This window comes from Tachysurus vachellii, chromosome 19, assembly GCF_030014155.1.
Source record: "Tachysurus vachellii isolate PV-2020 chromosome 19, HZAU_Pvac_v1, whole genome shotgun sequence".
In the NCBI taxonomy this organism is placed as follows: Eukaryota; Metazoa; Chordata; class Actinopteri; order Siluriformes; family Bagridae; genus Tachysurus; species Tachysurus vachellii.
In genome coordinates, this window is record NC_083478.1 from 2,518,580 (window position 1) to 2,546,521 (window position 27,942).

At 38.3% G+C, this 27,942-nt stretch overlaps 3 protein-coding genes across 4 annotated transcripts; 2 read left to right on the top strand and 1 right to left on the bottom strand.

The window, feature by feature from the left end:
- Positions 1-2,948: 2,948 nt before the first annotated feature.
- On the top strand, positions 2,949-6,943 carry lsm14b (LSM family member 14B). The gene is made up of 9 exons (XM_060894510.1): positions 2,949-3,148; positions 3,559-3,722; positions 3,812-3,947; positions 4,105-4,284; positions 5,376-5,444; positions 5,592-5,753; positions 5,839-5,983; positions 6,216-6,384; positions 6,830-6,943. The coding sequence occupies exons 1-8, from the start codon at positions 3,028-3,030 to the stop codon at positions 6,379-6,381; spliced, it is 1,143 nt and encodes a 380-aa protein (XP_060750493.1). The 5' UTR covers positions 2,949-3,027; the 3' UTR covers positions 6,382-6,384; positions 6,830-6,943.
- Positions 6,944-7,210: 267 nt separating this feature from the next.
- On the bottom strand, positions 7,211-12,773 carry LOC132862473 (proteasome subunit alpha type-7-like). Its single transcript, XM_060894511.1, has 7 exons — positions 12,574-12,773; positions 11,225-11,351; positions 10,204-10,328; positions 10,004-10,126; positions 8,380-8,499; positions 7,585-7,647; positions 7,211-7,491 (listed from the first exon to the last, which is right to left on the bottom strand). Exons 1-7 carry the CDS (start codon positions 12,667-12,669, stop codon positions 7,390-7,392), a joined length of 756 nt encoding a protein of 251 aa, XP_060750494.1. The 5' UTR covers positions 12,670-12,773; the 3' UTR covers positions 7,211-7,389.
- Positions 12,774-13,907: 1,134 nt separating this feature from the next.
- LOC132862147 (calcium-responsive transactivator-like) lies at positions 13,908-27,342 on the top strand. 2 transcript variants are annotated; one of them, XM_060894027.1, is made up of 11 exons: positions 13,908-14,174; positions 15,799-15,875; positions 16,320-16,404; positions 16,942-17,074; positions 17,807-17,971; positions 19,355-19,507; positions 22,480-22,575; positions 24,138-24,230; positions 24,327-24,446; positions 26,027-26,154; positions 26,606-27,342. In XM_060894027.1, the coding sequence occupies exons 1-11, from the start codon at positions 14,106-14,108 to the stop codon at positions 26,630-26,632; spliced, it is 1,146 nt and encodes a 381-aa protein (XP_060750010.1). In that variant the 5' UTR covers positions 13,908-14,105; the 3' UTR covers positions 26,633-27,342. The 2 variants fall into 2 exon arrangements, with proteins under 2 accessions (XP_060750010.1, XP_060750011.1); XM_060894028.1 differs by lacking the exon at positions 17,807-17,971.
- The last annotated feature ends 600 nt before the right edge of the window (positions 27,343-27,942 follow it).

Here is a 27,942-nt window from a genome sequence, read left to right on the forward strand (position 1 = left end):
GTATGCTTAATGCGAAGCGGGAGCAAGGCCTACCTGAGCGCACGAGCCAGTGTCAGTGATCAGGTTATTAAATGAGTGTGAGCTGCTGTGAATCGCAGTCACACCAATGTATTCGCAAACACGGAGCAGTGAAGTCAAATGAAACTCTTTCCATGCTCGCTTCGCTGCACCACACTCGCTAATACCTTTGTGTGCATGCAAATGACAGCACCTTGTGCTCCTTTTTAATGAGCACGCTCACCGGTACCGCTCTGCATGCTCACGTCCACCCTGCTCACACTCTCTATTAAATATACTGTTGAAATGCCATAGAGATTCTTGCAGTGTTTTGAGAACATCTGCTCTGAGAACGACTTGTTTTACAGTCTGAAGAAAACCGAACATCCTTGCAACGAACGATTCTAGCCGCAGTTTTCAGAAAGTAGTTTTATACATAGTTATTGGGAACAAATGAGTTAGATCAGTGTTTTCTAATTCTGCACCATGTTTGTGCTTCTAATGCACTTGATTTAGTTCATTGAATTTAAAAAAAAAAAAAAATAAAAGGAATAATAATAAGAAGAAGAAGAGACATGTTGGGTTTCTAACACTTGTCATTTAGTTTCTATTCGGCTGTGAAGCTCATAGAGTATATTAAATATTTCTCTAAATGAAACTTCGTCCCTTTATGTTTTTCTCAAGGTGTCATGTTTTCCAGCTCTAACACACTGAATGAGGATATAGGATGTGAGGGCTGTTAATTAGCCTACTATTCATTAACTCTAAGTAGGAGACACGTTTAACACTCAAATTCACTTTACAGTTTTATTCCCAAATGCAGTCTGAATGGAAAAGACTTTATGTGTAATGTATTTATGAGATAGCAGTGACCTCTTGTGGCGGATTTTGTAATTACGGTCTAAAAACTAAGGTAAAGGGAAAAGTAGTGTATTTTTAATCTTTAAAGACATTAATTAAGGGGCAATTAATTGAGGGGCGATCCCTTTAGAAATATACCAAATAACAAATGTCTTTATGAGCAACTTGGACATTGTCGCATTTAACTTGAAATTGGCAAATGATTTAAAAAAAAAGATTTTTGCTCCATGATTCCATCATGTGACAAATTCTCAAGAGAGATTAAATATGTATATATTTATATTTATTTAAAATTAATATTAATATTTCAAGCAGGGTATTGCACAAGGAAATTTCCCCTCTTTAAAGAAATGAAGCCTTTATATTTGTCACATATACTTTACAGCACTGTGTACACACAAAATTTTTTTTTGCATAACAAAGCTTTGGATGTTGGGGTATCAACAATGATACAGTACTTCTGGAGCAGAGAGGGTTAAGGGCCATGCTCAAGGGCCAGACAGTGGTAACTGGGAGGTGCAGAGGGCTGAACCCTAACCTTCCAATCAGGAAGCCACCCAGAGCCCTAAACAACTGAGCTACTACTGTCTTTGTGCAACCTGCCCATCATTTCTACTACAGATCTTTATATTTCTATTTAAAAAAAAAAAAAGACAAAGTGTTGTGAAAATCTGTTCCAGTGGCTGATCAGAAGTTTTTTGTTTTGGGACCGGTTTGTGAAAATGCATTGAAGAAGACTTTAGGAGAGGATTTAACAAGCTCAGAGAAATCTTAAATGTGTTAAAATCCCACTGTAGGGTTGGGGGCTTTGACTCTCTCTATTATTCTGTGAAGCAGCTGTGTTTTAAAGCCTACAAGTACAAAATAACTGTCTGGGGATTCAACACTCTTCAGTTTTAATCAGTTTTGGCAGTTCCAGCCTTTGACTATCTGCTATGAGTGGACAAATGTACATGTGTGGTGGGTTTGTTTGTTTGTTTGTTTGTTTGTTTGTTTGTTTGTTTTGAGACATACATTAAGAACTACCTCGTTAGGCATTGCACAAAGGGAAGTTCTAGCTCTGTGGATAAGATATTGGAAGGTTATGAGTTCAAATCTCAGCATCCTCGAACTACCACTGCTGAGCCTTTGAGCTCAATTGCATAAACAAGTTCAGTTTAAGTTGCTGTCGATCGGGGGGTCTGGTAAATGTACATTATATCCAAGACTATAAAATGCCTTTATTTCTTTTTATTGTGTTTTATATATAACGTTCTAAAACACTTCGTTTCTTCCATATTTTTCCACGTTAACAGCCAGTCATTTCTTGTGAAAAACCACAGGGCCTCCAAGGAAACCAACAAGTTTTTCCTCACCACGGTCACCTCAGACTTGTTCATTAGGAATAAATACAAACGCGTTTAAATATAACTCTAATATTAATCTTGAATCTTAGAGTTATATTTAAACGCGTTTGTATTTATTCCTAATGAACAAGTCTGAGGTGACCGTGGTGAGGAAAAACTCCCATAGATAGAAGAAGAAGAAACCTTGAGAGGAACCCAAAAGTGAACCTCATCCTCATGTGTGGGTGACACTGGAGGATGTGATTATAAATATACAGTCTGATAAATAATAATAATAATAATAATAATAATAATAATAATAATAATAATCATAATAATAATTCACACAACCTTATTCTATTAACACACACACAGACACACACACACACGTGTGTTAATAAAATAAGGCTGTGTGAATTATTATTATTGAAATAAAATATTAATTATAAATAAAATAAAAAGTACAAATAAAATATTATTATTATAAAAATTATTAAAATATAATTTATATATATATATATAATATATATATAAAATGCATATAATATAATATAATATAATATGACATATAATATAATATAATATAATATAATATAATATAATATAATATAATATAATATAATATATTTGGAGCCAGCAATGCAGCACAGGTGTGCAGAACGAGGGGGCGTGGCTTAACCGCCAGGTCCATGCCTTATAAATATGGCGGCGTTGTGTTTCTGACATCTTCTCCATGTGTTCGCGGTAGTAAAACGTGATGAAGGCTTTTGTGTGTTAATTATTAGCATCTTTAGTAAAAGCTTCTGTAAACAACGACCGCGTCCCGACACATAAGGTGTTGAACATGAGCACCGGAACTCCTTATATAGGCAGTAAAATCAGCCTCATCTCCAAAGCCCAGATCCGCTATGAGGGGATTTTATACACTATTGATACCGACAACTCCACTGTGGCTTTGGCTAAAGGTAACGTTTTATTCCATAGGCTTTAATGTCGTTTCTTTCCAGAGTTGAAATCTTTGGGTCTGTTCAATTAATATATATATATTTTTTTTTTCCTTCTTAATTTTATTTTTAATTTTTTGTTCGTTAACGCAATGGTCGCGTGTTAACGAGGATTTCTGCTCACGTGACCCCACGTGGTCTTAATGAACCGATCAATTAACACCTGATTCAGTTAATTAAAGGTTTTATTTATTTATTTATTTTCCCCCAAATCTTATCACAAATTAGAGCAAGATCACTTTGAATAACATACAGGTCAGATTTTAAACCTCAGATTTTATTTTAAACATGTTGAGAGAAAGACTTTAGCTTGTTGATTGTGTGTGTGTGTGTGTGTGTGTGTGTGTGTGTGTGTGTGTGTGTCTGATCAGTGAGGTCCTTTGGTACTGAGGGACGACCTACAGACCGACCCGTACCGCCACGAGATGAGGTATTTGATTACATCATCTTCAGAGGAAGTGACATCAAAGACATTACGGTTTGTGAGCCACTGAAGCTGCACCCTGGTCTGCCTCAGGATCCTGCAATTGTTCAGGTACCATTACAATTTTTTTTTTTTTTTTTTTTCTTTTAAAAAACCTGAACTTTCCTAAACCTGAACCTAATGTCTGCCTTGTATTTCAGTCATCTGTAGGTAGTTCGTCTTTACCGTATGGCCATCAGGGTGGTTACAGTCCCTACAGGAGCATGATGCCACCTTATAACCCCCTTGCTGCTAGTTCACTGCTCAATCAGCAATATGCTGCTGCACTCAGCTTGGGTGAGAGTGTGAACTTTATTTATATTGAAACCTTTTTATTTATTTAGCATTTTTCCTCATTGCACTTATACTCATAAGCAGTTGTATTTATCCATTTGTAACGTGCTTAACCTTTTTAAAAGGGGTAAGTTTGCACCTGTTATTTCTTTCGTACCAGGAGCCGGACTGCATGGCCCTCTAAGAAGAGGTCCCATGGTGGAGCAGGCTGTCCAGACGGTGCCTGCTGAAATACCAGCTCCGAAAAAAGGCTTGGTATCCCAGCAGCAGGGCCGTGAGGGTGGCAGGGTGCAGCGAGGCAGAGGAAGTCCTCAAACACAGAGGAGCGCCATGTCTGCGAGTAAGAGCGCTGTTAAAATCAACATTAACATCCAGTGCAGAACACTTTCCAAACATCGGGTTCAAATCCTCTGCTTCTAGTCAGAGCCTCCGTAGTTCATGTTTCCTGTATTAGGAAATGAGTGTGGGTCATTTCATTATGCTCATGTTAGCAGTGATCTTGGGATTTGGTTGTCATGGGCTTTCAAAGTGTTCATTTATCTGAAGGAAGATTTAATGCTCTGTGGGATTTGAACCTCATCTAGTTACTGCATCATTAGTGCACGCTTGATTTGCACGGACAATTAAAACATGCTTCAGCTACTGTTCGTAGTTCTGTGTGGAAAATGGCTGCATCACCGCTTCCAGAAATTCTGTCAGGGTTCCCACAGAAATCTACCCACACGCTCCACATCGACCTTTTTGTCATGCCTTTCAATTTGCACCTGATGGGATGTCTGGTTGCACAGCGGTGTAGACGAGGCGTGAAACAATTATTTGAAGCCTTTGGTTAATTATAACATGCACATGTTAGGACTGTTAAGGATTTAATAATGGCATGGATTAAAGAGAACATTGGACTTTCTTTTTCAAAATACCTGCAAATGTGAGATCTGGTAAGTACATCAAAGCAAATTTGGACTTCAGATTCTCTTGATTTAAGTTGACTATACTGTCAGATCTCCTGTTGGGACGTCACTGGGGTGAGTCTGTTGGGTGTAAGGGGGAAATGTGGGATGTGGGAGCTTAGTGGTTAATGTGTTGGTCTTCTAATCAAAAGGTCGAGTTCCAATGCCAGGTCCACCAACCTGCCACATTGGGGCCCCTGACCAAGGCCCTTAATCCTCAATTGCTCACCTCTATAAAGTATGCAAAATGCTATTTGTCTGGATAAGGGCATCTGAGAACTGCCCTAAATGTAAAATAACATGTATACTGGTTTTAGCACTCCAAGATTTGCTTGCGTTACTAGTAAAGTGCACACTCCTGCGCTTCTCACTGGGGTTTCAGACTTGTACGCTTTACACAAGTGTATATTTGGTTTTTATGTTGGTCTCAAGTTATTTGTGTTGCATATTAGGATCAGTGACTGATGTGTATTTTTGTGGATAGATGCTCAGCAAGGAGAAGGGCAAAATCAAGCTAATGATGAAAACCGACCACCACAGAGGAGGAGACAAGGTACCTGCTATAAATTATCAACCTTATGAAAAAGGCTAAGAAAGATGGTAAAGTGGTTTGTGCATCAATGCTTAACTGTTTTTGTAACATTCTCTTGCTGCTTTCGCACTTTTCAGCTCTTAATTTTAAACGCCCGTTTCCCTGCAGGAAATCGCCGATCCCGGAATCGCAACCGAGGTCAGATTATTGTAGCCAACACAAAGCCCACCACACTTCAGTTTGAGTCAGACTTCGATTTTGAAACGGCTAACGCGCAGTTCAACAAGGACGAGCTGATCAAGGAAGCTGAAGACAACCCTGAAGTCAAAGGTTAACGAAGTGGCTGTTTATCAGAAGGTCCGCTTAACATCCGATTCTCCTCCTGTTGATGCTTTTATTGGGTATTTTCCTCCAGATAAAGAGGAGAAAGAGAAGTCCGACTCTGGAGTGGAGACTCAGAACAGCGAGGGAGCTGCAGATGAGGATCCCTTTGGCCCAAAGTGCTTCTACAACAAGGCCAAATGCTTCTTTGACAACATCTCTTCAGAACTTAAATCAAGGTATTTCAAACTGGTTGTACTTCCATTCCCTGTCTCTTTTTGAAATGTCCTGGGATTTGTTTATTAATCGCAGCTCTCTCCAATCTTCATATGCCCAGGTTTTTACTCGGTGTCAATTGAATTGGGCCAGTTTCACCTCAGCAGTGTTGCATGATCACTTAATATCATCGTATGTAGATACCCTGAAATGTCCCACTATGTTGGCTAATTCTGGCGCTAACCTTTGACTCAGGCGTACGACATGGGCGGAGGAGCGCAAACTGAACGTGGAGACGTTCGGAGTTCCCGGTCGCTTCCTGAGAGGCCGTGGGTTTCGTGGTGGGTTCAGAGGGAGGAGAGGAAGAGGGATGAATCAGCAGATCTCTGCTCAACCAGCTGTTGGAAGCAGTAGAGTGTGACGGGTAAGTGATGGGGAAATGACTTCTCAAAGCATTATTTAGCCAAATCAGGAAATTTCAAGATGAGGTTCTTATCAACTTTTTTTTTTTTTTTTTTTTATTGTAAAACCCCTCATGAAGCTCAATTATAGAATGTGGAGTCAATTATAAAATACCGCAAACCCAAAAGTTTCAGGTCTCCCATACTTTATGGTTTAATATTTGCTTCTACATCCAATGTCACTGGGGTTTAATTGTTTAAGGCTGCTGATGGAACAACTGTTTATAGCTGCACTGATGATCCATAAGTTTAAATAAATGTGACTGTGTAAATGGTATTAAATGCTGTTTAATAAATATTCTAATTGTAAGAATACTTTAAGCTGGGAAAAGTTACTTCATGCTCCACAAAATGTTTGCCTTTCTTTATTCCTTACTCACTTTAACTTGATCGTTTTCTCTCTTTCAGATCTTGACGAATTCTTCAGGTAGCCACCAAGTGGTTTTGTAAATAAGAAATGTTCTCCTCTCTTTTTTCCCTTTCTAAGTTTGTAATTTCAGTTGTAGTCTCGCACTTAAACTGTTATTAAATTAATTTTTTTATTTGCTTGTCCAAAGGCAGCTTTTTTTTTTTTTTTTTTGTTCATTATTGCTGCCTTCACTAGTGAAATGTTTACAAAATGTTTGCACAAACTGAACTGCACATTAATTTGATCTGTCAACATTTGATTCTAAGTAAAGCTCTTTTATTTATGCTTTATGATGGACGTAATATTGGAATTGCAGAATGTAGATTTGATTATCAATGTCAGCCTTTGGCATTTGTTCCCCGAACATTGATTAAAGAGGCTTTTTGTTTTGTTTCCTTTATTTTTGCTTTGCATATGAATTAACTGGGGACTTTGTACAAAAAAAAGAACCATTGTTAATAAATTGGAAAATGGCTGATAAACCTCCAAGTTTTAGTGCATGAATTCATTGCTTAACTTTTTTTTTTTTTTTTTTTTAAATGGATGGATCCCAGTTTGTTCAGGATGTTTTGGTGGCTGCAGATTTCTTTTTCTTTTCCGCTTCCTCTTTTTCTTTCTCCAGTGCAGATACAATCTTCTCCACTTCTTCAGGGTCCAAAATCTAGTGCAGAAATGCAAAGTTGAGGGTAAGATGTAGTTGTGCAGTGAAGGAAGGATTGGGGTGTGTGTGTGGGTGTAGTTGCTTTAAACTGACCTTCATGGTTTCACCATGCTTCATTTTGGCCAACTCGATATTTTTCCCACCTGATTGCACCACCTGCAAATAAACAGTTTAGAGGTTTTTTAATTATTTAATGTTAGTCAACCAATTTAAGGACCGTGTTGGTTGTGTCAGTATCTTTTATAATCTGGTGGACAGATTTCTGGTCTTTTTTTAAATTTTTTTTTTTTTTTGAGAGCCTGTCTAAAAACTCCCAAAATGTATTCCTACTTGTGTTGATGTAAATGTTTGATCCCACACTTGACACCCCCCCCAAACCCTTCCACCATGATGCAAATTATCCATTCAAAAATGGTAACTGGTTGGTACATAATATTATAACACATTATAAAGACAATAGTACGGTGGCCGAGGAGTGCAAAACATATTAACAAATCCGAAAACACAAGTCAGACAACCCGGAAACGGTAGTGTATCGTTTTTGAATGGAAACTTACCGATCATTGGACAAGACACCTGTCACTCAAGATATACAGGTATGGAATCTTATGTGTAAAGTTCTCCGTTTAAATATAAGAAAATAACAGAAGTAATCCATCCATTCCATCTTTTCCCTGCGGCAGACTGAACTTCATGTATACCTTGAGTGATGGGTGTCTTGTCCAATCACAAACTATAACAACCTCTTCCGGGTTGTCTGACTTGTTAATGTGTTTTCGGATTTGTTCATTTGTTTTGCACTTCTCGGCCACCGTACAATAGTGAGTTGACCTCTTGTTAAATAACCAACGTAGCACTATGCGGTTTGACGCTCAATAATTTCAGTACCTCAAGAAGAGCTCTGACTGCCAGTTTAAGCACTAATTCCTCAGACTCCATGTCCTCCTCTTTGTAGTTCTTCTCCAGGAATTCACGAACAGTTTTCGCTGAGCGCCCAATAGCGTTTGCCTGCGTGTGACAGATTTATGTAGTGAAGGCCAAAAATAGTCTAAAATGTTGTGGATATTGGCACGCTTTGAGGCATATGCTGAAGGTCAAGGGTTGATCATTTAAATTCTATCACAGCACTTATGGATTTTTCAAGTATGGTTGGAAAGAGTCTCCAGTGTGGCATTGTAACAAAGGGAAAGCTGGATCGTTCATGTTTTAGTTTAACCTAGGGCTGGGCGATAAAATGATAACGATATGTATCGCGATACACGTGATATCAATAAAAATGTGTTCGATAAAACGTTCGATATTGTTTTATTCTTCGGCAGAAGAAAACAGGTTGCTAAGCAGGTTTGGTTGCATTAACAAAGGCACTCGCTCTCTGGTAACCTAGCAATGTAGGGAGTGACACGTTAACAGCCAATCATGTAACAGTATCAAGTTTGGTTGCACCATATCGTTGTCTCGTGCTGGTCTGCTGGATTCCTCTTCAGTAACCGGCGACTGATAAGCAGAAAATGAGCCGCAGCGAGCGAGGAAATTGTAAATAAAAGGGGAAAAGTCAGCTACTTTTTTCATATTTCTGCAGGCAAACAATTACTGTACTGTATCAGGTTTGTTTTTTATATTACAGACGTATCTCCATCTACCTCAGTTTTATTCATGTTTACAAAAACACTGCACATATTTTAAAACACTTTATTCACCAGAAGGTGAACAGCTAGTGAACTTCCTAGCACTAAACTTGCACTAAATTTCTCAGGTTTCTCTATGTTTATATTTAACACTTTGCACTATTTTATTACACTTTATTCAGCATTACTTACATTTACTTTCATTTTGCATCTTAAATGTTAAGAGATAATTGTTAAGTGTTCATTGTGACTTTAGACATTATAATTATGTGAGTTTTCCTGGTTGTTGACATTTCTGTCTTAATAACTGAGGGGATTACGATCAGAGGAAGGTGAAGTTTAAAATAAAAATGTTTAAATGTAATATATTTTTCTCCTGGTCCTTATTTTAAATGGGTCATAAAAAATATCAATAATTATCGATATCGACCGATATGAAACACTGATATCGTGATACAGTTTTCAGCCATATCGCCCAGCCCTAGCTTAACCTGCAAAACTCCTGCCCTCCTTCCCACCCTTACTGACTTTCAGAGAGAGGGGGAAAAACCCAAGGGCTGGTCAGGGAATGCTGTATAGCTGCTATAACAATGTGATGAGAACTTGTTTTGCATGTCACAGCTTTACATGTAACTATACTATATTGTAATTGTTGCTAATTTTTCATGAGTAAAACTTCCATTACACCACCCAGGTTGTGTTCCTATAATGTCACCAACCCTAAAACTGTTCAGTGAGGCATACAACAACTTGAAGGAATAAATGTTGCAATGCTGTTTAAAGTAGACCATTTTAAAAAATAGGCAACATCTTATTTATTTCATGATTTCTGTAAGGAGATGTAGGTCAGTGATTTTGTAGCAAGAGGACAGAAGTCAATTTCCTACCTTCCAGGCATGGTATGTTCCAGAAGGATCAGTCTGATAGAGATTGGGAGTACCATCAAAATCAAAGCCCATGATGAGGGAGGAGATCCCAAATGGTCTTCGTCCGTTACTCTGCGTGTAACGCTGCATCAAATACATAGATGACATGAACTCCCTGTACTAGTGTTTTACTATTTTATATGTAAAGCCCGAGGCCTTACCTGTTTCATGTTGGCGATGTAGCGGGTGATGTACTCCACAGTGGCCGGATCCTCTACAGTCAGTCTGTGGCTTTGACACTCCACCCGAGCTCTGTTAACCAGGATCCTCGCGTCTGCCGTCAGGCCTGCAGATCAGATGAACCAGGAAAAATGTGTAGAGAAAATAAAATTGACTTAAACATGTTTAAAAATTTGAAATATCCAATTTTTCTTAGAGCAAACTTGAAATACGTTTAGATACCACTTAATTTCATTGCTATTTTAAGCTAATTAAGCAGTTCCTTAAGCTTTGTTGCCCCTTTTGTTTATTGTATAACTTTAGCGGGGGCACGGTGGCTTAGTGTTGAGCACGTTCGCCTCACACCTCCAGGGTTGGGGGTTCGATTCCCGCCTCCACCTTGTGTGTGTGGAGTTTGCATGTTCTCCCCGTGCCTCGGGGGTTTCCTCCGGGTACTCCGGTTTCCTCCCCCGGTCCAAAGACATGCATGGTAGGTTGACTGGCATCTCTGGAAAATTGTCCGTAGTGTGTGAGTGCGTGAGTGAATGAGAGTGTGTGTGTTTGCCCTGCGATGGGTTGGCACTCCGTCCAGGGTGTATCCTGCCTTGATGCCTGACGACGCCTGAGATAGGCACAGGATCCACGTGACCCGAGGTAGTTCGGATAAGCGGTAGAAGATGAATGAGTAAGAGTGAGTGAGTATAATGCTACAGTAGCTTTGCTTTAAGTAGTCTACCACTTTTTACTTATTTTTTAATGCAGTTCCAACTTTAATTCTGTTATAGCCGACTTGACGCTGCAGTTAATTTGATGGGTATAAAATAAAAATAGATCATTACTGATTTGAATGAATAACGGGTTTAACTTTTCTCGACGTTTTTCATTAAATCTTACGTATAGAAATGTTATGTATTCAGATCATACTTAAATGATTAGTTAGCATTTATTTATCTAACATGCTATTAAATTTAACAAAGGTTAACATGGAAGTTGTACAAATGATAACCCATGATTTTTGCTAACCAGCAAACGCCAGGAAGATGTTGTCATCCAGAGAGCAGATTTTCCGCACCGTCCTGTCATCCTGAAGCATGGCCGCCGATTTCTTCTCAACTCCGAGCACAACGACGTTTTTGCCTCTCACCCCCACCTGCAAGTGCAATGCATTTATAACCAAATGCACATAAAGGCAGGAGGCACTATACAAGAAATTCTTACAAATCTGTTCTTTTGGGGCTTTTGCTTATAGTGTGATTTTTCTGCTTGGAAAAGGAAAATGAATTTCAGGAAATCAAACTGAACCCAAACACACCAAGTACAGTTAAATCACAACCGTTATGCAGTAAATAAATTAATAAATAATAAATAAAAAATTCAGCCAAAATATTTAAAAAATAAATCGATAATTCTTATTCGATTTGTATCGTATTAAATTAGATATTAGTTGGAGTGTCAGGGTCAAATGTATCATGAGGAAATTTTTTTTTCCATTTATATTCAGACATAAACGAAATCTAAACTCATTCATTGTATGTGGCTGAGATAGATAGATAGATAGATAGATAGATAGATAGATAGATAGATAGATAGATAGACAGGCAGACAGACAGACAGATAAATACATAGACTGAGACAGACAGGCAGACAGACAGACAGACAGACAGACAGACAGACAGACAGACAGACAGATAGATAGATAGATAGATAGATAGATAGATAGATAGATAGATAGATAGATAGATAGACATACAGACAAACAGATAGGCAGACAGATAGATAGACAGGCAGACAGACAAATAAATAGATACAGTAGATAAAATGAGACAGACAGACACATAGATAGATAGATAGATAGATAGAGAGAGAGAGAGAGAGAGAGAGAGAGAGAGAGAGAGAGAGAGAGACAGACAGACAGACGGCCCACAGCTTTTGGGAAACCACATTTCTTCCTCTGTAAATTCAAACTCTTTACACTGAATGGTTTCCTTTATTCATTAATGGATAAATTAATAAAATAGAGCTTTAATCTTGAGATATACACACACACACACACACACACACACACACACACACACACACACACACACACACACACGAGCTGGCAGGGGCACATGTCAGTGTAGTCTGCTCTTACGCTGATCTTTATCTACACAACTCACTGAATCTGACATGACTTGGCAAACATAAGTGCTAAAAAGGTTTCTGTAGAGTGAAGTGTGCTGACTTCAGGCTCCTATAAGCTCTAATCCCCTGTTTAAGTCTTTAGAGACACGATATTGAGCGTCATATAGTAGTAGATTTTGCATTAACTGTAAATTGAGGCTGATTGCTCCACTTTGTCCTGTGTTTGTGTCATTGTGTGCTGTACTCACTGCAGTTGAACCCTTCTTCACTGCCTCTTGAGCATATTCCACCTGGAACAGATGTCCATCAGGAGAAAACACAGTAATGGCTCTGTCGTAGCTCATTATTCACACACGGTCTATATCTTGATTTATTTACACCAGTTTGTGGCTGGTTTGCGCTTCTGTTCTTCAAAGTAAAAGTGAAAGTAAGCTCCTTGAAGTGTAGACTAGATTTGAACAGCGCCTCCGTGCGACTCTAATGCGTAATTGCGCTGAAGGCTTTATTTGGTCACTGGCCTCCTTTTAAAGCTTTCTTATTGGATAAAGACAGACTATCAACTGCGTCGACATTAGATGATCTAAATAAATATTGCATCTCAGATGTAATGAGAAAGAACACCACAACACAACAGAAAGTCACATCAGTATCCAGTATACAGACATTTCTATTCCTTGGAACAGTGTGTTTGATGTAGAAATAAACAAACAAACAAACAAACAAACCAAAGTTATTAACAACAATATAAAAAAGTAATACATATAATATGCCTAATTATTAGTTCTAGTAGTAACAGTAGTAGTAATATTATTAATATTGTTGTTGATATTGATCTCACGAATACTCCTTTTACTTATTATAATAATAATAATTATTATTATTATTGTTGTTGTTTTTGTTGTTGTTTTTGTTGTAATTATTATTATTATTATTATTATTATTATTATTATTATCGTTATTATTATTATTATTGTTTTTATTGTTATTATTACTATTTTTATTATTATTATTGTTGTTTTTGTTGTAATTAGTATTTTATTATTATTATTATTATCGTTATAATTCTTCTTCTTCTTCTTCTTCTTCTTCTTCTTCTTCTTCTTATTATTATTATTATTATTATTATTATCTTTATTATTATTATTATTGTTTTTGTTGTTATTATTACTATTTTTATTATTATTGTTATTGTTATTGCTATTATTATTATTATTATTATTATTATTATTATTATTATTATTATCAGAACACAATTAATCCTAACCCTAAGCACCATTAACCTATCAGAACAGAGCAGATCCGATGTGGGCGTGGCCATCCTGAGCTCTGACTCAGAAAAACACAGGTCGCCTTTGTTTACGTGGTTCCGCAAGCGTACAACCCGTTTTACGTACAGAAAGGTGCGTAATGACGTTGGTGAATGAGCCGTAGTGGAAGCGTAGAGAGAGCCGCTCACTGAAGAGAGCTGGATGGAGCGAACCAAGAGCAGGTGTTTCCTCCATGTAGAACACGGGTGGGTTTCAGCATCTCCACCTCCAGCACCGTCATTACCGTTCTCACTATTTTTATTTTCAGTTTAGATTATCAGATTTTTTTTGTTTATTTCCAGAAGAGTTTTTTTTATTCTGATAAAGATCCATTTTCTTGTACAGACACCCCTATTTTCTTTATAATTATTACACCCGACCTGTCTATGTAACAGGCGCATGAAAGCCAGAGAATAAATATTTGAATAAAATCATTCTCATATTCAGATTTTTTGTTCTTGCGATTAAAAGAAATGTCAGTCGCTTTTTCATCAACACGACCGAGAGGAAAAGGTGAAGTGACCCAACAGACCATACAGAAGGTAACTATACGTTGTTGTTGTTGTTGTTGGGCGACAAAAAGCGTTTTATTATTATTATTATTATTATTATTATTATTATTATTATTATTATTATTATTATGATCACTTCATGTTTATTGGTGTAGAAGTGAAGCTGGTCCACATTGATCTAAAGCAAGGGTTTGTGTTTACACTTAATATTAAACCTCACCACAATAATCAGACCTCATTCAGGTGTCTTTCGGATGGCTTTTGTAGAACCGTGTAATGATAACAATAATATTATTTACATATTAAATATTATAGTGTAAATGCAGGAATGTGCATTATACATTATTTATATGTTATTATTATTATATACAATTTTATCATTGATTTATAGTAATCTAAAAAGTAAATATCAATATATTAATGGATAAAACCTTGGAGTTGGTGAACACACACACACACTTACACACACACACACTCACAAACACACAAACACACTCACAAACACACACACACACTTATCCTCTCTCCACACCTTTGTTTGCACTGGAAGGTGATGGATGTGTCGCTGTCATTCCACTGTCACTTTAATGGAAGACAGGCTGTTTGTCTTCGGATGCGTTACCTGTTTTTTTTCCCCCACTGAATATTTCCAATCGAAAAGGTGACATGAGGCCACAGTGATGCACTTTTATAGATCTTTTTCTTTGAAGTAAACATGCAAGCAGAAGTGAAATGTACCTAACGCACAATGTATTCGATTAGACAAGACATCTTTGGAGTCTTTAGCAAAGAACGAATTTTCCTTTAAAAAAAGAAAGCATAATCATGTACATGTTTTATTCATCTCATTAAGCCACAGTTCTGTGACAGAATACTCGTCACCTCCTTTTATATTCTGTATTAACCTAATTAAAGAATATTTTTAACGTAGAAGGCATAATTGTTAATGGTACAGTTTTTCTGTATGATGTTTATTTATCATGTATAGTCTCCAGTGCCAGGATTTTATAACGGAGAGAAGGGACTTTGAGGAGTTTACGCTGTAACATGTTTATGTTAACATTCCAGAGATCTTATATGTTATTACTCACTCACTCTCTCACTCATTTTCTACCGCTTATCCGAACTACCTCGGGTCACGGGGAGCCTGTGCCTATCTCAGGCGTCATCGGGCATCAAGGCAGGATACACCATGGACGGAGTGCCAACCCATCACAGAGCACACACACACACTCTCATTCACTCACGCAATCAGTGGTTAGCACGTTCGCCTCACACCGCCAGGGTTATGGGTTCGATTCCTGCCTCCGCCTTGTGTGTGTGGAGTTTGCATGTTCTCCCCGTGCCTCGGGGGTTTCCTCCGGGTACTCCGGTTTCCTCCCCCGGTCCAAAGACATGCATGGTAGGTTGATTGACATCTCTGGAAAATTGTCCATAGTGTGTGATTGCGTGAGTGAATGAGAGTGTGTGTGTGTGTGCCCTGCGATGGGTTGGCACTCCGTCCAGGGTGTATCCTGCCTTGATGCCCGATGACGCCTGAGATGGCTCCCCGTGACCCGAGGTAGTTCGGATAAGCGGTAGAAGATGAATGAACTTTCAAAGAAATACAGTACAAACAAGGTCAAATAATGTGTGTTTTTCTCTTTCCCACAAGATGCTGGATGAAAACCACTATCTGATTCAGTGCATTATGGACTATCAGAGCAAAGGAAAAACTGCAGAGTGCACACAGTAAGGATTTGCTTTATTTATTAAAAACGTGATGCACAGAGCAGTTGAGGGTGAACTGTCTTTATCTCCCACAACCTTATGGTTATGAATACAACTTTAATCAACAGTACTGTCTGATTAACATCGTCCACATTAATTAACTTCGCCTGAACTTCTTACCTCTCAGTGCACTATGGGCAGGGCTAAACTGTGGGTGGGGCTAAACTGTGGGCGGGGTCTGTCATCAACCACACCGATGATGTTACTCGTCCCTTTAACAGTTCAACTGATCACTTGAACAGAGTCTCTTATACTCTCACTATACCTAATCTAGTGAATGTAACCACGTATTGATGTTCATGATTAATGTTATTATTATTATTATTATTATTATTATTATTATTATTATTATTATTATTACCAATCATAATAATAATAATTTTTATAATTATGTGTTTAATTTAGGTATCAGCAGATTTTACACAGAAACCTGGTTTACTTGGCCACAATCGCAGACTCCAACCAAAACATGCAGTCCCTCTTACCTGCGGTAATCTATCTATCTATCTATCTATCTATCTATCTATCTATCTATCTATCTATCTATCTATCTATCTGTCTATCTGTCTGTCTGTCTGTCTGTCTGTCTGTCTGTCTTTTTTGTCCCTCTTACATCCTTTCTTCCTTCTTTCATTCCCCCCTTCATCCTTCTTCTCTTTATGTCTCTCCTTCTCTTAAATGTATTTTTATCTTTCATTATTTTGTCCCATATTACCCTTGCTTTCATTATTAGCTGTACAGAAATAAAACAAGCTAGAATTTAAATCTTGCTGTCTCTCTCTCTCTCGCTCTCTCTCTCTCGCTCTCTTTCTCTCTCTCTCTCTCTCTTTCTCTCTCTGTCTTTCTCTCTCTCTCTCTCTCTCTCTCTCTCTCTCTCTCTCTCTCTCTGTCTTTCTCTCTCTCTCTCTCTCTCTCTCTCTCTCTCTCTCTCTCTCTCTGTCTTTCTCTCTCTCTCTCTCTCTCTCTCTCTCTCTCTCTCTCTCTCTCTCTCCCTCTCTCTCTCTGTCTCCCCCCCCCCCCCTCTCAGCCTCCAAACCCCGGGATGAGTATGGGCGGAGGTGTGATGGGAGGGAGCAGTGCAGGAGGATCTCTACACTCTCAGAGTAACCTTAATGACGGCATGCCTTCTTCCTCACTAATGCAGAGTCAGATGAGTAATGGTGAGTCTCTCTGATCCTGCACACAGCTGTTCTCCTGCACTTCCTCTCTAACTGCACGACTGCCAATGCTTTCTGTTTCAGCTCTGCTCTGCTTTTCTCCAGATTAAAACGTATGAGGTTTTAAACTTGTATATAAACGTAAACTCTTTGTGTTCTAATAGATGACATGTTTAAATAATTGCCACTTTTAAACCCAAATAGAAAACATTAATATTCCCATTTTATGTCATATTATTTATAGAACTATAATAAATAAAATAATAAAGATATCTAATATTAATAATAATAATAATAATAATAATAATAATAATAATAACAATAATAATAATATAAATGAGTAAAACTAATATACAAAATCAAAACATCAGTATATACAGAATAGGTTAATTTGTAGATTCATTCTTTCTTCTATAAATTTCTCTATTACCTTGTTTTTTGTTCCTTCCTTTCTTCCCTTCTTCCTTCCTTCTTTCCTTCTCTCCATACTAACTTTCTCTTTAATCCTTTTGAATGACCCTATGTTTTTCCGTTCCTTGCTTTCTTCTAGGTGATATGAAATGAAAAGCGTAACACGACTTGATTAAACGAAACATTTAAGGAACGTCTTCAAGCTTCACACTTTATAATTCCTTTCCTTCTTTTTTCCGTCATTTTCTGTTGATGAACTGAACGTGTGTGTATCTCGTGCCATCGAGCCTGATTGCACATTTGACTGTGAGTGTCTGTTATCAGGACCGAGTCACACCCCCATGCAGCAGCAGCAGCAGTCCGGCACTTCCACCTCGTCCATGAGCTCCGGGTCGAGCTTCACTCATTCAGTGCCCTCATCTTTATCGTCACAGGGCACAGCACTGTACCCGTCCTCCCGCACCAACCTCAACATACAGGCCAGCCAAGGTGAGCCCAGAGAGCGCTCGCCCTGTCAATCTCAACCAGACGACCGATTGGACAGCAGAGAAATGAACAAAGATTTTTTTTATTTTGGTTTATTTTAGAATCAGATGCTTGTTTGCACCAGTGAACACGTACAAATGATTATCAGAGCAAGCTTTTGGACAGAGGAATGCGTTCAGGACAGACACTAGTTTATGCGTTCTGCAAAAAAGTTAGATTTTTTTTCTCATATTAACTGCAACAGATGGGAGGCTGCTAAAGTGATAAAAGGAACTCACTTGTTTTAGAAATGTTTCACAACATTAACTAGATTTGTAAAGTTCGTCGCGACAAACTTTGATGTTGGCTTTGACGGTGCAAGTATTCGCAAAGGCCGGTGCTTTTTGGAGGCGAGTGTACATAAGGGTCAGTGTTACTTTTGGAGGCTACACCACTGAGTTTGGTGTAGATAGTTCGAAAGCTTGCTGAGTTATAAACCTCCAAATTTTATAATGGGAGTCTATGGGGAAAAAAGGCCATTTTGAGACCCGCTACTGGAAGTACTGGTACTCGGATCGCTTAGAAAAGCAACAAACTTCAGACCAGCGCCTACAACATATCCGAATTTGGTGCATGTGGCTCAAAAGCCGTAGCCCGCATTACATTTTATAAATTTTTGTCTAAGCTGAAATAGGAAAACAGAATGTTGGCTTCTACAAAGCGACATAATTATACTTATATTATGTTGACTTAGTAAGTAAACATAAACTAGCAAATTAAAGCTAAACTCCCAGATGAAAAGAAACGAGCAAGCAAGTCCTAAAATGTAAACAAAAGATAACCTACCGAACATAGCTAACTCTGTTTCTTTGCTAAATGTAATCGGGGCAGTTTGACATACACTGTTGAACAATTCTGATTCCAAATGCTTGAGCTGTTGTGTAAATTAGCAAGATAGCAGCCGTTAGCCAGAAATGTAAATCAATAGTTTGTGCACATTAGGACAGGTATTAGGTGGGTCAAATACTATTTGAAACTTGTTTTTTTTTTCAGGTTTGCTTGATATTTAATATACCATATATCATTTTGTTGTATCAGGGTTCCAAATCTCCTGTGCTTCAATAAGAGGCAAAAGACAGCCAAAGACAAACACATTCAGTTCATCACGGTGATTATTTACCCTTCTCCTTTAACAACATTTGATCCCTTTCTAACAAGCTTAAGCAGTATTTTCTCTCCATGCAACCACTTACTCTAGCTTGGCTTCTGCTATTTATTTCTCCCTTTACTAGTTTTTGTTTTCTCTGGCTGTGTCTGATGCTTCTCCTTGACCTCCATGATGTTTCTATGACTTCAGATTTTATTTAGATGCAATCAGTGTTACGGTAATGTGTGATTTTCCCTCAGTCTCTATGATGCATCAACAAAGTTCAGGACCTCATTACTCCTCTTCTGGAGGTCAGCAGTATCAGGGGCAGCAGTCCATGGGCATGATGGGACAAAGTAATCAAGGCAACAGTATGGTCTCACAGAGGCCTCTGTATCGTCCTGCTCAGCAAGGTAAGTGTGGTATATTTACTATATGTTCTAGTGGAATTGGTTTGGAAATTTGGCTATTACTGGAAATAAGGAAATTTGGCTATTACTGTTCTAATGAACCTAAGATGCAATATACAAGTTTTAGGACAATCTGTGAGGATTCATAACCTGAGAGACTACGATTCACACAAACCTGCCATTTACACTTACAGCATTTAGCAGACACCCTTATCCAGAGCGACTTACATTTTTTATCTCATTTTTATACAACTGAGCAATTGAAGGTTAAGGGCCTTGCTCAGGGGCCTTGCTCAGGGGCCCAGGAGTGGCAGCTTGGTGGACGTAGGAATCGAACTCACAACCGTCCGATTGGTAGCCCAACACCTTAACCAATAGGCTACCACATCCCTCCCCAAGGGTTAGTCTTACAAACTACGACTAAGTCTCCATAAAACCATAACATTGTGTTCTATCTATCTACCTCATGATACTATACATCAGTGACAACGCAAGAATTGACGGCAATGGTAGAACAACTACCATCACCATATATGTTGATGGGTGATTTTATTAGTCATCATACACTATTGGGACACACACACACACACACACACACACACACACAAACACCAAAGGCAGAAGAATTGAAGAGTTTATAAATAATAATGATTTGTGCCTGATAAATGATGGCTCCAACACGTACCTTCATCCAGGACATGGAAAGTATTCTGCCATTGACCTAATCCTATGCAAGCCTGAAGTAATATTTGATTTTTCATGGCAAGTAATGAAGGAATCCTGTAGGAGTGACCATTATCCACTGATTCTAACATCTACCGAAGATGACATTCAACAGAACTCACCAAGGTGGCAAGTGAAAAAAGCCAACCGGTATATCTTCCAAAAAAGCCAACCGGTATATAAGAAAATCGAGAAAATTACAAGCAAAACCAAGAAAAGGAGAAAATCTCATTTGGCTCGGAAAACACCGAACCATATAACCAGCCTTTTTCAATGGAGGAACCTCTAAAAGCCATTAAAAGCTCAGGTTTACACTACCGGTTTTTGAAGCACTTACCTGATGATGTACAGTAGTAAGGATTATCTTCAACAGAATCTGAAAATCGGGAGACATTCCAGAGTCCTGGAAAGAAGCAATTGTCATTCAAAAAAAAATCAGTAAATACCAGCGTGGGTTTAGACGAGGGAAAAGCACTCTTGTTCATCTCATAAGATAAGAATCTTTATTTCGAGATGATTTTATCAAAAAAAGATCATGTAGTTGCTGTATGTTTTTATTTAGAAAAGGCCTATGACACTACATGAAGATATGGGATTGTAAAAGACCTGATATGATATGGGCCTTACAGGACATTTACCAATTTATATCCCCATCTTTATATCCAATAGGAAATTCTGTGTTCGAGTAAGAAATGTGTCTATCTGAAGCACATACGCAAGAATCCCAAGGAACGATTCTGTCAGTAACTCGGTAGCAAAGTCTGTATGTAGACGATGTCTGTATGTAGACGATTCCCCCTTTTTTTCTTAGAGTGTAACGATAGCATACACTCAAGCTGACATGGATTCCACAGCTTTCAAAACCCAAACATTCACTTTAAATCCATCAGCTTGTCATCTGAACATGTGCTTCAAAGAAATAAGACTTATTGTACAAAGCAGGTATCACAAATCGGATTAAATTGACCTAATTGTGCAGAATCTTGCATGATGCTAAAGCTTTCTGTTTATGACCAAAAACACCCTGGTGTAGATGACATCTGCCTTGTAAGCTTTAGATTTAGAGGACGGTTTTCCAGCCAGAAAGTGAGAATGATGGAGTTATTGTCATTTGTTGGCTACATTAAGTCTCTTGGCTTGATTTATTGTGCTTGGGTTTCTAGTGAGGTTTTTCTTAATAAAGGTTCTCTGAGACTTAAAGGTGCGGTGTACGATGTTTGAAAGCCAATGTTGACATTTGAAATCACCAAAACAAACACGCCCCTAACCCAAACGGGCGTCACCCCTGTTTTGATAGCTCCGCCCCCACACATACATACGTAACCCAGGCAACAATTATAGCGGAACCTGTTGGGGCAGCTGACCGAGGGGATATTTTTATCAATAAATGAACTCAGTGAGTAATACTATGGTAATACAAATGTGTTTTTGTAGTACTGTGTGTTGTACCGTGAAAGGTTTAGCTCCGTTTCACGCGGAAGACGTTCAGTTCTCTCCAGCGCTGGAAAGCTGATCCTATATTAACACGTCCTACTTCTTACCTTATCGTAAGCCTTTCTTCGCTTTCTTTCTTTGTTTTTATCCTCCATGTCAATGTTTCAATCGCTTTCTGCTAACGTCACACATGCGCACCGAACACTCTCATATCGACAAGACACGCCCCTTTCTGCTCATTGGCTACACGTTTGTTTTGTTTGTCGGTCCGACTCAGTTTTCTGAAGCGTTTTTCAAACAACGTGCACTGCACCTTTAAGAGGAAATAATACCTGGAGTTTCTGCACACCAGAACTACAACAATATCTTTTCCCTTTTTAACACTGTTACTTTTTTAATTACTTTTGCACCTCTTTTCTCGTACATAATTGTATTTTTATGACCATTTTTTCTTCTTTAATTTAGACCCCACATTTTTTTTTACTATGTTCAAAATTAGAGATAAACTTCATATAAGCTGACTTGTTGTTCTTCACATAAATCTTCACTCACAGAGAGATTATTACAGCCTGAGCCTTGCATATATACTGTATGCTCATTATAGTCAATACTAATCTATTCATTTATACAAATCTAGCCAATAATTCAGTGCTATCCTTAAGTAAAGATAGAAGAGGCTTCCCCAACACCACAGATTAAAACAACATCCCTTTTCTGCCCTTAAAACCACTTATTTGCTCCTCTGCTTCTTCTGAAGTGGAGGATGTTTGATCAGATCAGATCTGATTAACAAACCATGGTGTCACCCTGTGTTTCAGGATCACAGTACATGGGTCAGGAGGAGTTCTACGGAGAGCAGTACGGACACACTCCGAGCTCCAGCGAACCTATAAATCAGCAGTATTACCCTGATGGTAATCACACGGACCCTCACAAACATTCCTACAAGCAGTTTATCCACCTCCCGAAATCATCTACCACACTTCTGCTTACATTGCTTACATTTTTTCTGACCTTGTTTTTTTTTCTTCACATTTTTCACTTATTTGCAGTTCATTAATCCCAAGGTTTAAAATGTTTTTCTGATTCTAAATGTATTTTGGGGGGCACGGTGGCTTAGTGGTTAGCAAGTTCGCCTCACACCTCCAGGGTTGGGGGTTCGATTCCCGCCTCCGCCTTGTGTGTGTGGAGTTTGCATGTTCTCCCCGTGCCTCGGGGGTTTCCTCCGGGTACTCTGGTTTCCTTCCCCGGTCCAAAGACATGAATGGTAGGTTGATTGGCATCTCTGGAAAATTGTCCGTAGTGTGTGATTGCGTGAGTGAATGAGAGTGTGTGTGTGTGCCCTGTGATGGGTTGGCACTCCGTCCAGGGTGTATCCTGCCTTGATGCCCGATGACGCCTGAGATAGGCACAGGCTCCCCGTGACCCGAGAATAGTTCGGATAAGCGGTAGAAGATGAGTGATTGAGTGAGTGAGTAATTGTATTTTGTCTCAGAACAGAATTTTATTGTGAGTGCCTTTGGTGTGCTGAAATTTCAGATCTGGTAGATTTTATCTTTTATTTTGCTTGTATTTGACTGGACAAGAAGTGTACATCCTGTGTTTCAGTATTTTGAAATGAATTAATGCTGAAAAATATAGAAAGAAATGATATCATGATAACTGTACAAAGCGCAATAATGGTCAATTGCACATTACAGTATATGCTTCAAGCTCTCAATTCGAATCGGCCCAACACAAGCACCTTCTTTGCCAAAAAAAATGATTAATTAACGAGATACAGAAGCACAGTTACTGTATATAGATAGATTACCACTCCAGCTGTGCTTTTTGTTCCAATGTTATTGGATATTTGCATCTTAGCTAGCTTTTGTGAGTTTTATAGCCGGCTAGGTCAGGTTAGGTGAACTTTATTGCATTAAAAAAATTATTTTATAGCCAAGTTTCCCTGCAAGCTATCGGTTGTTAGGCTACTATGGTGTAATTAAAACTAGAAGCAAAATAGGTGAACTATTGCGTTGTTGAAATTGCATTGCATTGGGGAAATTTTTGATGATGGCTAATATATAGATCGGCATTCACTAAATTCCAGGGGTTTCGTTACCACGACGTAAAGTTTCCGGAGGTCTTGGAAAAACGCCCTCTTTCAAAAAAAGAGCATGCCTACAAAGGATTATGCAATAAAGTTCACCTAACTTGACCTAGCAGTCATACAGGTAGATTTATTTTAGAAAACAAATAAACAACCAAAAACTACGGTTAGGGTTAGGGTTAGATTATCAAATAGGCCACGCCTACCCGATGACGCAATATCTGTTACGCTGTTCTGAAATCCCTGGAAATAAGTGCATCCCTATATAGATCTTTCATGCTAACTATTGACCAAGTGATATTTATCACTTGATAAAATTTTAACATTCAGAGTTTTTTATATACAAGCAAATAGTACTTATAAAATATATCTCACCCTCTATAGGTCACAGTGAGTACTCATATCAGCAGTCTTCTTACGGAGAGCAGAGTTATGAGAGATCATTTGAAGACTCATCGCAGCACTATTATGAAGGCGGTGGGTAGAAGAACGTAACATAACGTGATTGTCCCACATTGTGACGCTTTGCACAAATGTTACGAATATGTCATATGTTTGTTGTTGGTGTTGTAGGAAACTCTCAGTATAGCCAACAGCAGTCACAATATCAGCAGAGCTCAGGTCAGCAGCAGACATTCAACCAACAGCAGTACCAATCACAGCCGGGATACAGCAACCAAGGACAGGGTTACGGTAAGAGCACAAACACCTTCACAACCTGAAACACTTACTTTACTGTCAGAATTAAGTATGAAGAAGGTAAATAAGATATCTGGTCTTATATATATATATATATATATATATGTACAGTATATAAGGACTTCCCAATGAAGTTGTAAATTTGTGCTTAACTTTGAAAACCTTTGCTTGTTGCTAGTTGAATTTGGAAATAAGATTAGTGCTGCTATTGGGAGTTTTTGGAAAATAATGTCTTTATGTTTTGGTGTTTGGTCAGTTATATACTGTAGGAATTTGCTTGACAGTGTTAGTGTTTGGTGAATGTTGATGTTTGTTGGAGAATCTTGTGTTTTGTGGAAGTCTGAATATTGGTGATTGGTTAAAAATATCTCGTATATCTTTCACCGAAATCTCTTTCACCGAGTATCTCAGTGTTTGATGAAGAAGATTGGTTGAGAATAAGAATGTTGTTTTTTTTTTTGTTTTTTTTTTATATTATTATATAAATAATATTGGTGAATGTCGGTTTTTGGTGAATTACGTTGGTGTTTGCTTACCAATACTTCATTTTGTTTTTGCGAATGTTAGGTGGGTCTGATAACGGTGGTGTTTTGTGGTGAATGGCTTTTCTGTATTTGGTGAAATACGTTGATTGTTTTGTGGAGAATGTTGTTGTTTAGAGAAGAATGTTGTGGTGGGCCTGATCTCCAACAACGACGAGACAGCCTACCTACAGGAGACTAAAAACCTGGAGAGATGGTGCCAGGAGAACAATCTTCTCCTGAACGTCAGCAAGACTAAGGAGTTGATAGTGGACTTCAGCACAAAGCAGGAGCGGTCATACCAACCACTAAACATCAACGGGACCCCAGTGGAGAGAGTGGACAGTTTTTGGTACCTAGGTGTTCACATCACACAGGACCTGTCTTGGTCCTGTCACATCAACACCCTGGTGAAGAAGGCCCGGCAGTGATTTTACCATCTGAGATGCTTAAGGGACTTCAGACTACCCTCTCAGGTGCTAAAGACTTTCTACATCTGCACCATTGAGAGCGTCCTGACGGGTAGCATCACTTCCTGGTTCGGGAAAAGCACCATTCAGGACAGGCGAGCACTCCAGAGGGTGGTGCAGTCAGCTGAACGTACCATCCACACTGAGCTCCCTGACCTGCAGGACATCTACAGCACGCGGTGCCGGACCAGAGCCAGGAAGATTGTAAAAGATCTCAGCCATCCCAACAATGGACTCTTTTCTTTGTTGCGTTCAGGGAAACGAGAACAGTAGATTTTGATAGCGTCTTTAATTGTTTTGGTCTTTTGTAAAGTATGATGATGTTTGGAAAATATTGGTGTTTGGTGACGTACATAGGTGTTTGGAGAAAAATGAAAATGATGTTTGGAGAACGTTGATGCTTGGATTTGGTGATTATACTGTATGTTGTTGCTTGGTATAGAATGCAGCAGTTTGTTGGAGAATTATTCAGTTGGTGTGCTTTGGTTGCCCAGACGTCATGTAGCCCCAGAGGAAATACACACGATACAATTAACATTAGGGCATTTATTATTATTATTTATTATTTCTTCTTCTTTTTCAGGTCCAGGACAGGGAGCTCCATCTCAGTACTCGCAGTATCAGCAGGGTCAGAGTCAGCAGTATTCCTCATATCGATCCACACAGTCTACACCTGGCCCTCAAACACAGAGATCTTATACTTACGAACAGGTAGAACATGCACACAGTACTTACTTATACACAAATAAAGTCTGGAACCGTCGAGAGTCAGATATATTCATATGTACTGTAATTGCTGAGTATTTGCAACAAAATGTTGGGTCAGATACCTCCTGATAGATTTAATGTTAGAAAATTATAATAAATCATTATAATTCCAAATAGACAATCTGTGTTAGACACCAGACAACAATTAAAACTGAGGTTAAGGATAGCATGAGAAAGGAAAATAGGAGACTATGTGCTAGAAAGACAGGAAACTCAGCTAGAAAGCCAGGATATACTGTAGGAATTGATTATAATTGTTACAGACATTCTCTGGGAACATTATTTAAAAGTCATATGTCCAAAAGCGTGGCTTTTTCACTTGAGGAAGTGTTTGTTGTCTTAATACTTAACATTTTTTATTTCATACATAAATATTTTTTCTTTTTCTTTGCAGGGTCAGTATGGAAACTACCAGCAGTAACGATACGCTGCCATGTTGACCATACGGCAAACCAATCAAATGAACAGGATCGCAAACGCCGCACTGTTCTGTCGTCCTGATCAATGAGAGAATTGGTTTGTCCAAAAATATTCTAGCTTCCACCTTCTTATGCAGATTGAGATCGGAAACCACTCTCACTGTCTGTCTATTTAACAGTTAAATATCCCGGCTACTTTCTTTCACCTACCTCCTCTTCATTTCTCACAGGGATTTAGAGCTTCTATCTCTGTACAGAGATAAAGGTATATATCAGACAGAAGAAAACCGACTAACAAATTCTAACGAATACATTCAGTATCTGTTTATATGAAGTGTGTAAAATAAGTGTGTGAAAACATTCCTAGTGTCCATCAGATGTTACGTGTTACATGTTAAAGGTGCAGGAGTTTTCTAGTTTTGCGTACTGTTAGCAACAACTCGGTATGGGTTTTTCTATTTTTTCTCTATTTAATTCTTTCTATTTTTATAGCTGTTTTTACAGTTTACAAAAGAAGTAGTTTAAGAAGGTTTACCGAACCCAACATTCTCCAACAAATAGCAACATTCACAATCACACACCAAGCTCCACTAAACACCAGTATTCTCCAACATACAACCTTCAAAACCAATACTATTAAATGGCAACAATGCACCAATATCTATCAAACACTAACATTTACCATCCAACACCATTAAACACCAATATTTACCCTCCAACACATTAAACATCAACATTTACCATCCAACATCATTAAACACTAACATTTACCATCCAACACAATTAAACACCAAGATTTACCATCCAACACCATTAAACACCAACATTTACCATCCAACACCATTAAACCCCAACATTTACCATCCAACACCATTAAACCCCAACATTTACCATCCAACACCATTAAACACCAACATTTACCATCCAACACCATTAAACACCAACATTTACCATCCAACACCATTAAACCCCAACATTTACCATCCAACACCATTAAACACCAACATTTACCATCCAACACCATTAAACACCAACATTTACCATCCAACATCATTAAACACTAACATTTACCATCCAACACAATTAACACTAACATTTACCATCCAACATCATTAAACACCAACATTTACCATCAAACACAATTAACACCAACATTTACCATCCGACACCATTAAACACCAACATTTACCATCCAACACCATTAAACACATTTTTCATAAAACATCATTAATTCAATTAACTCAGTTTTATTTTCATAGCACTTTTAACAACGAACATTGTCTCAAAGCAGCTTTACAGAACATAAAATATT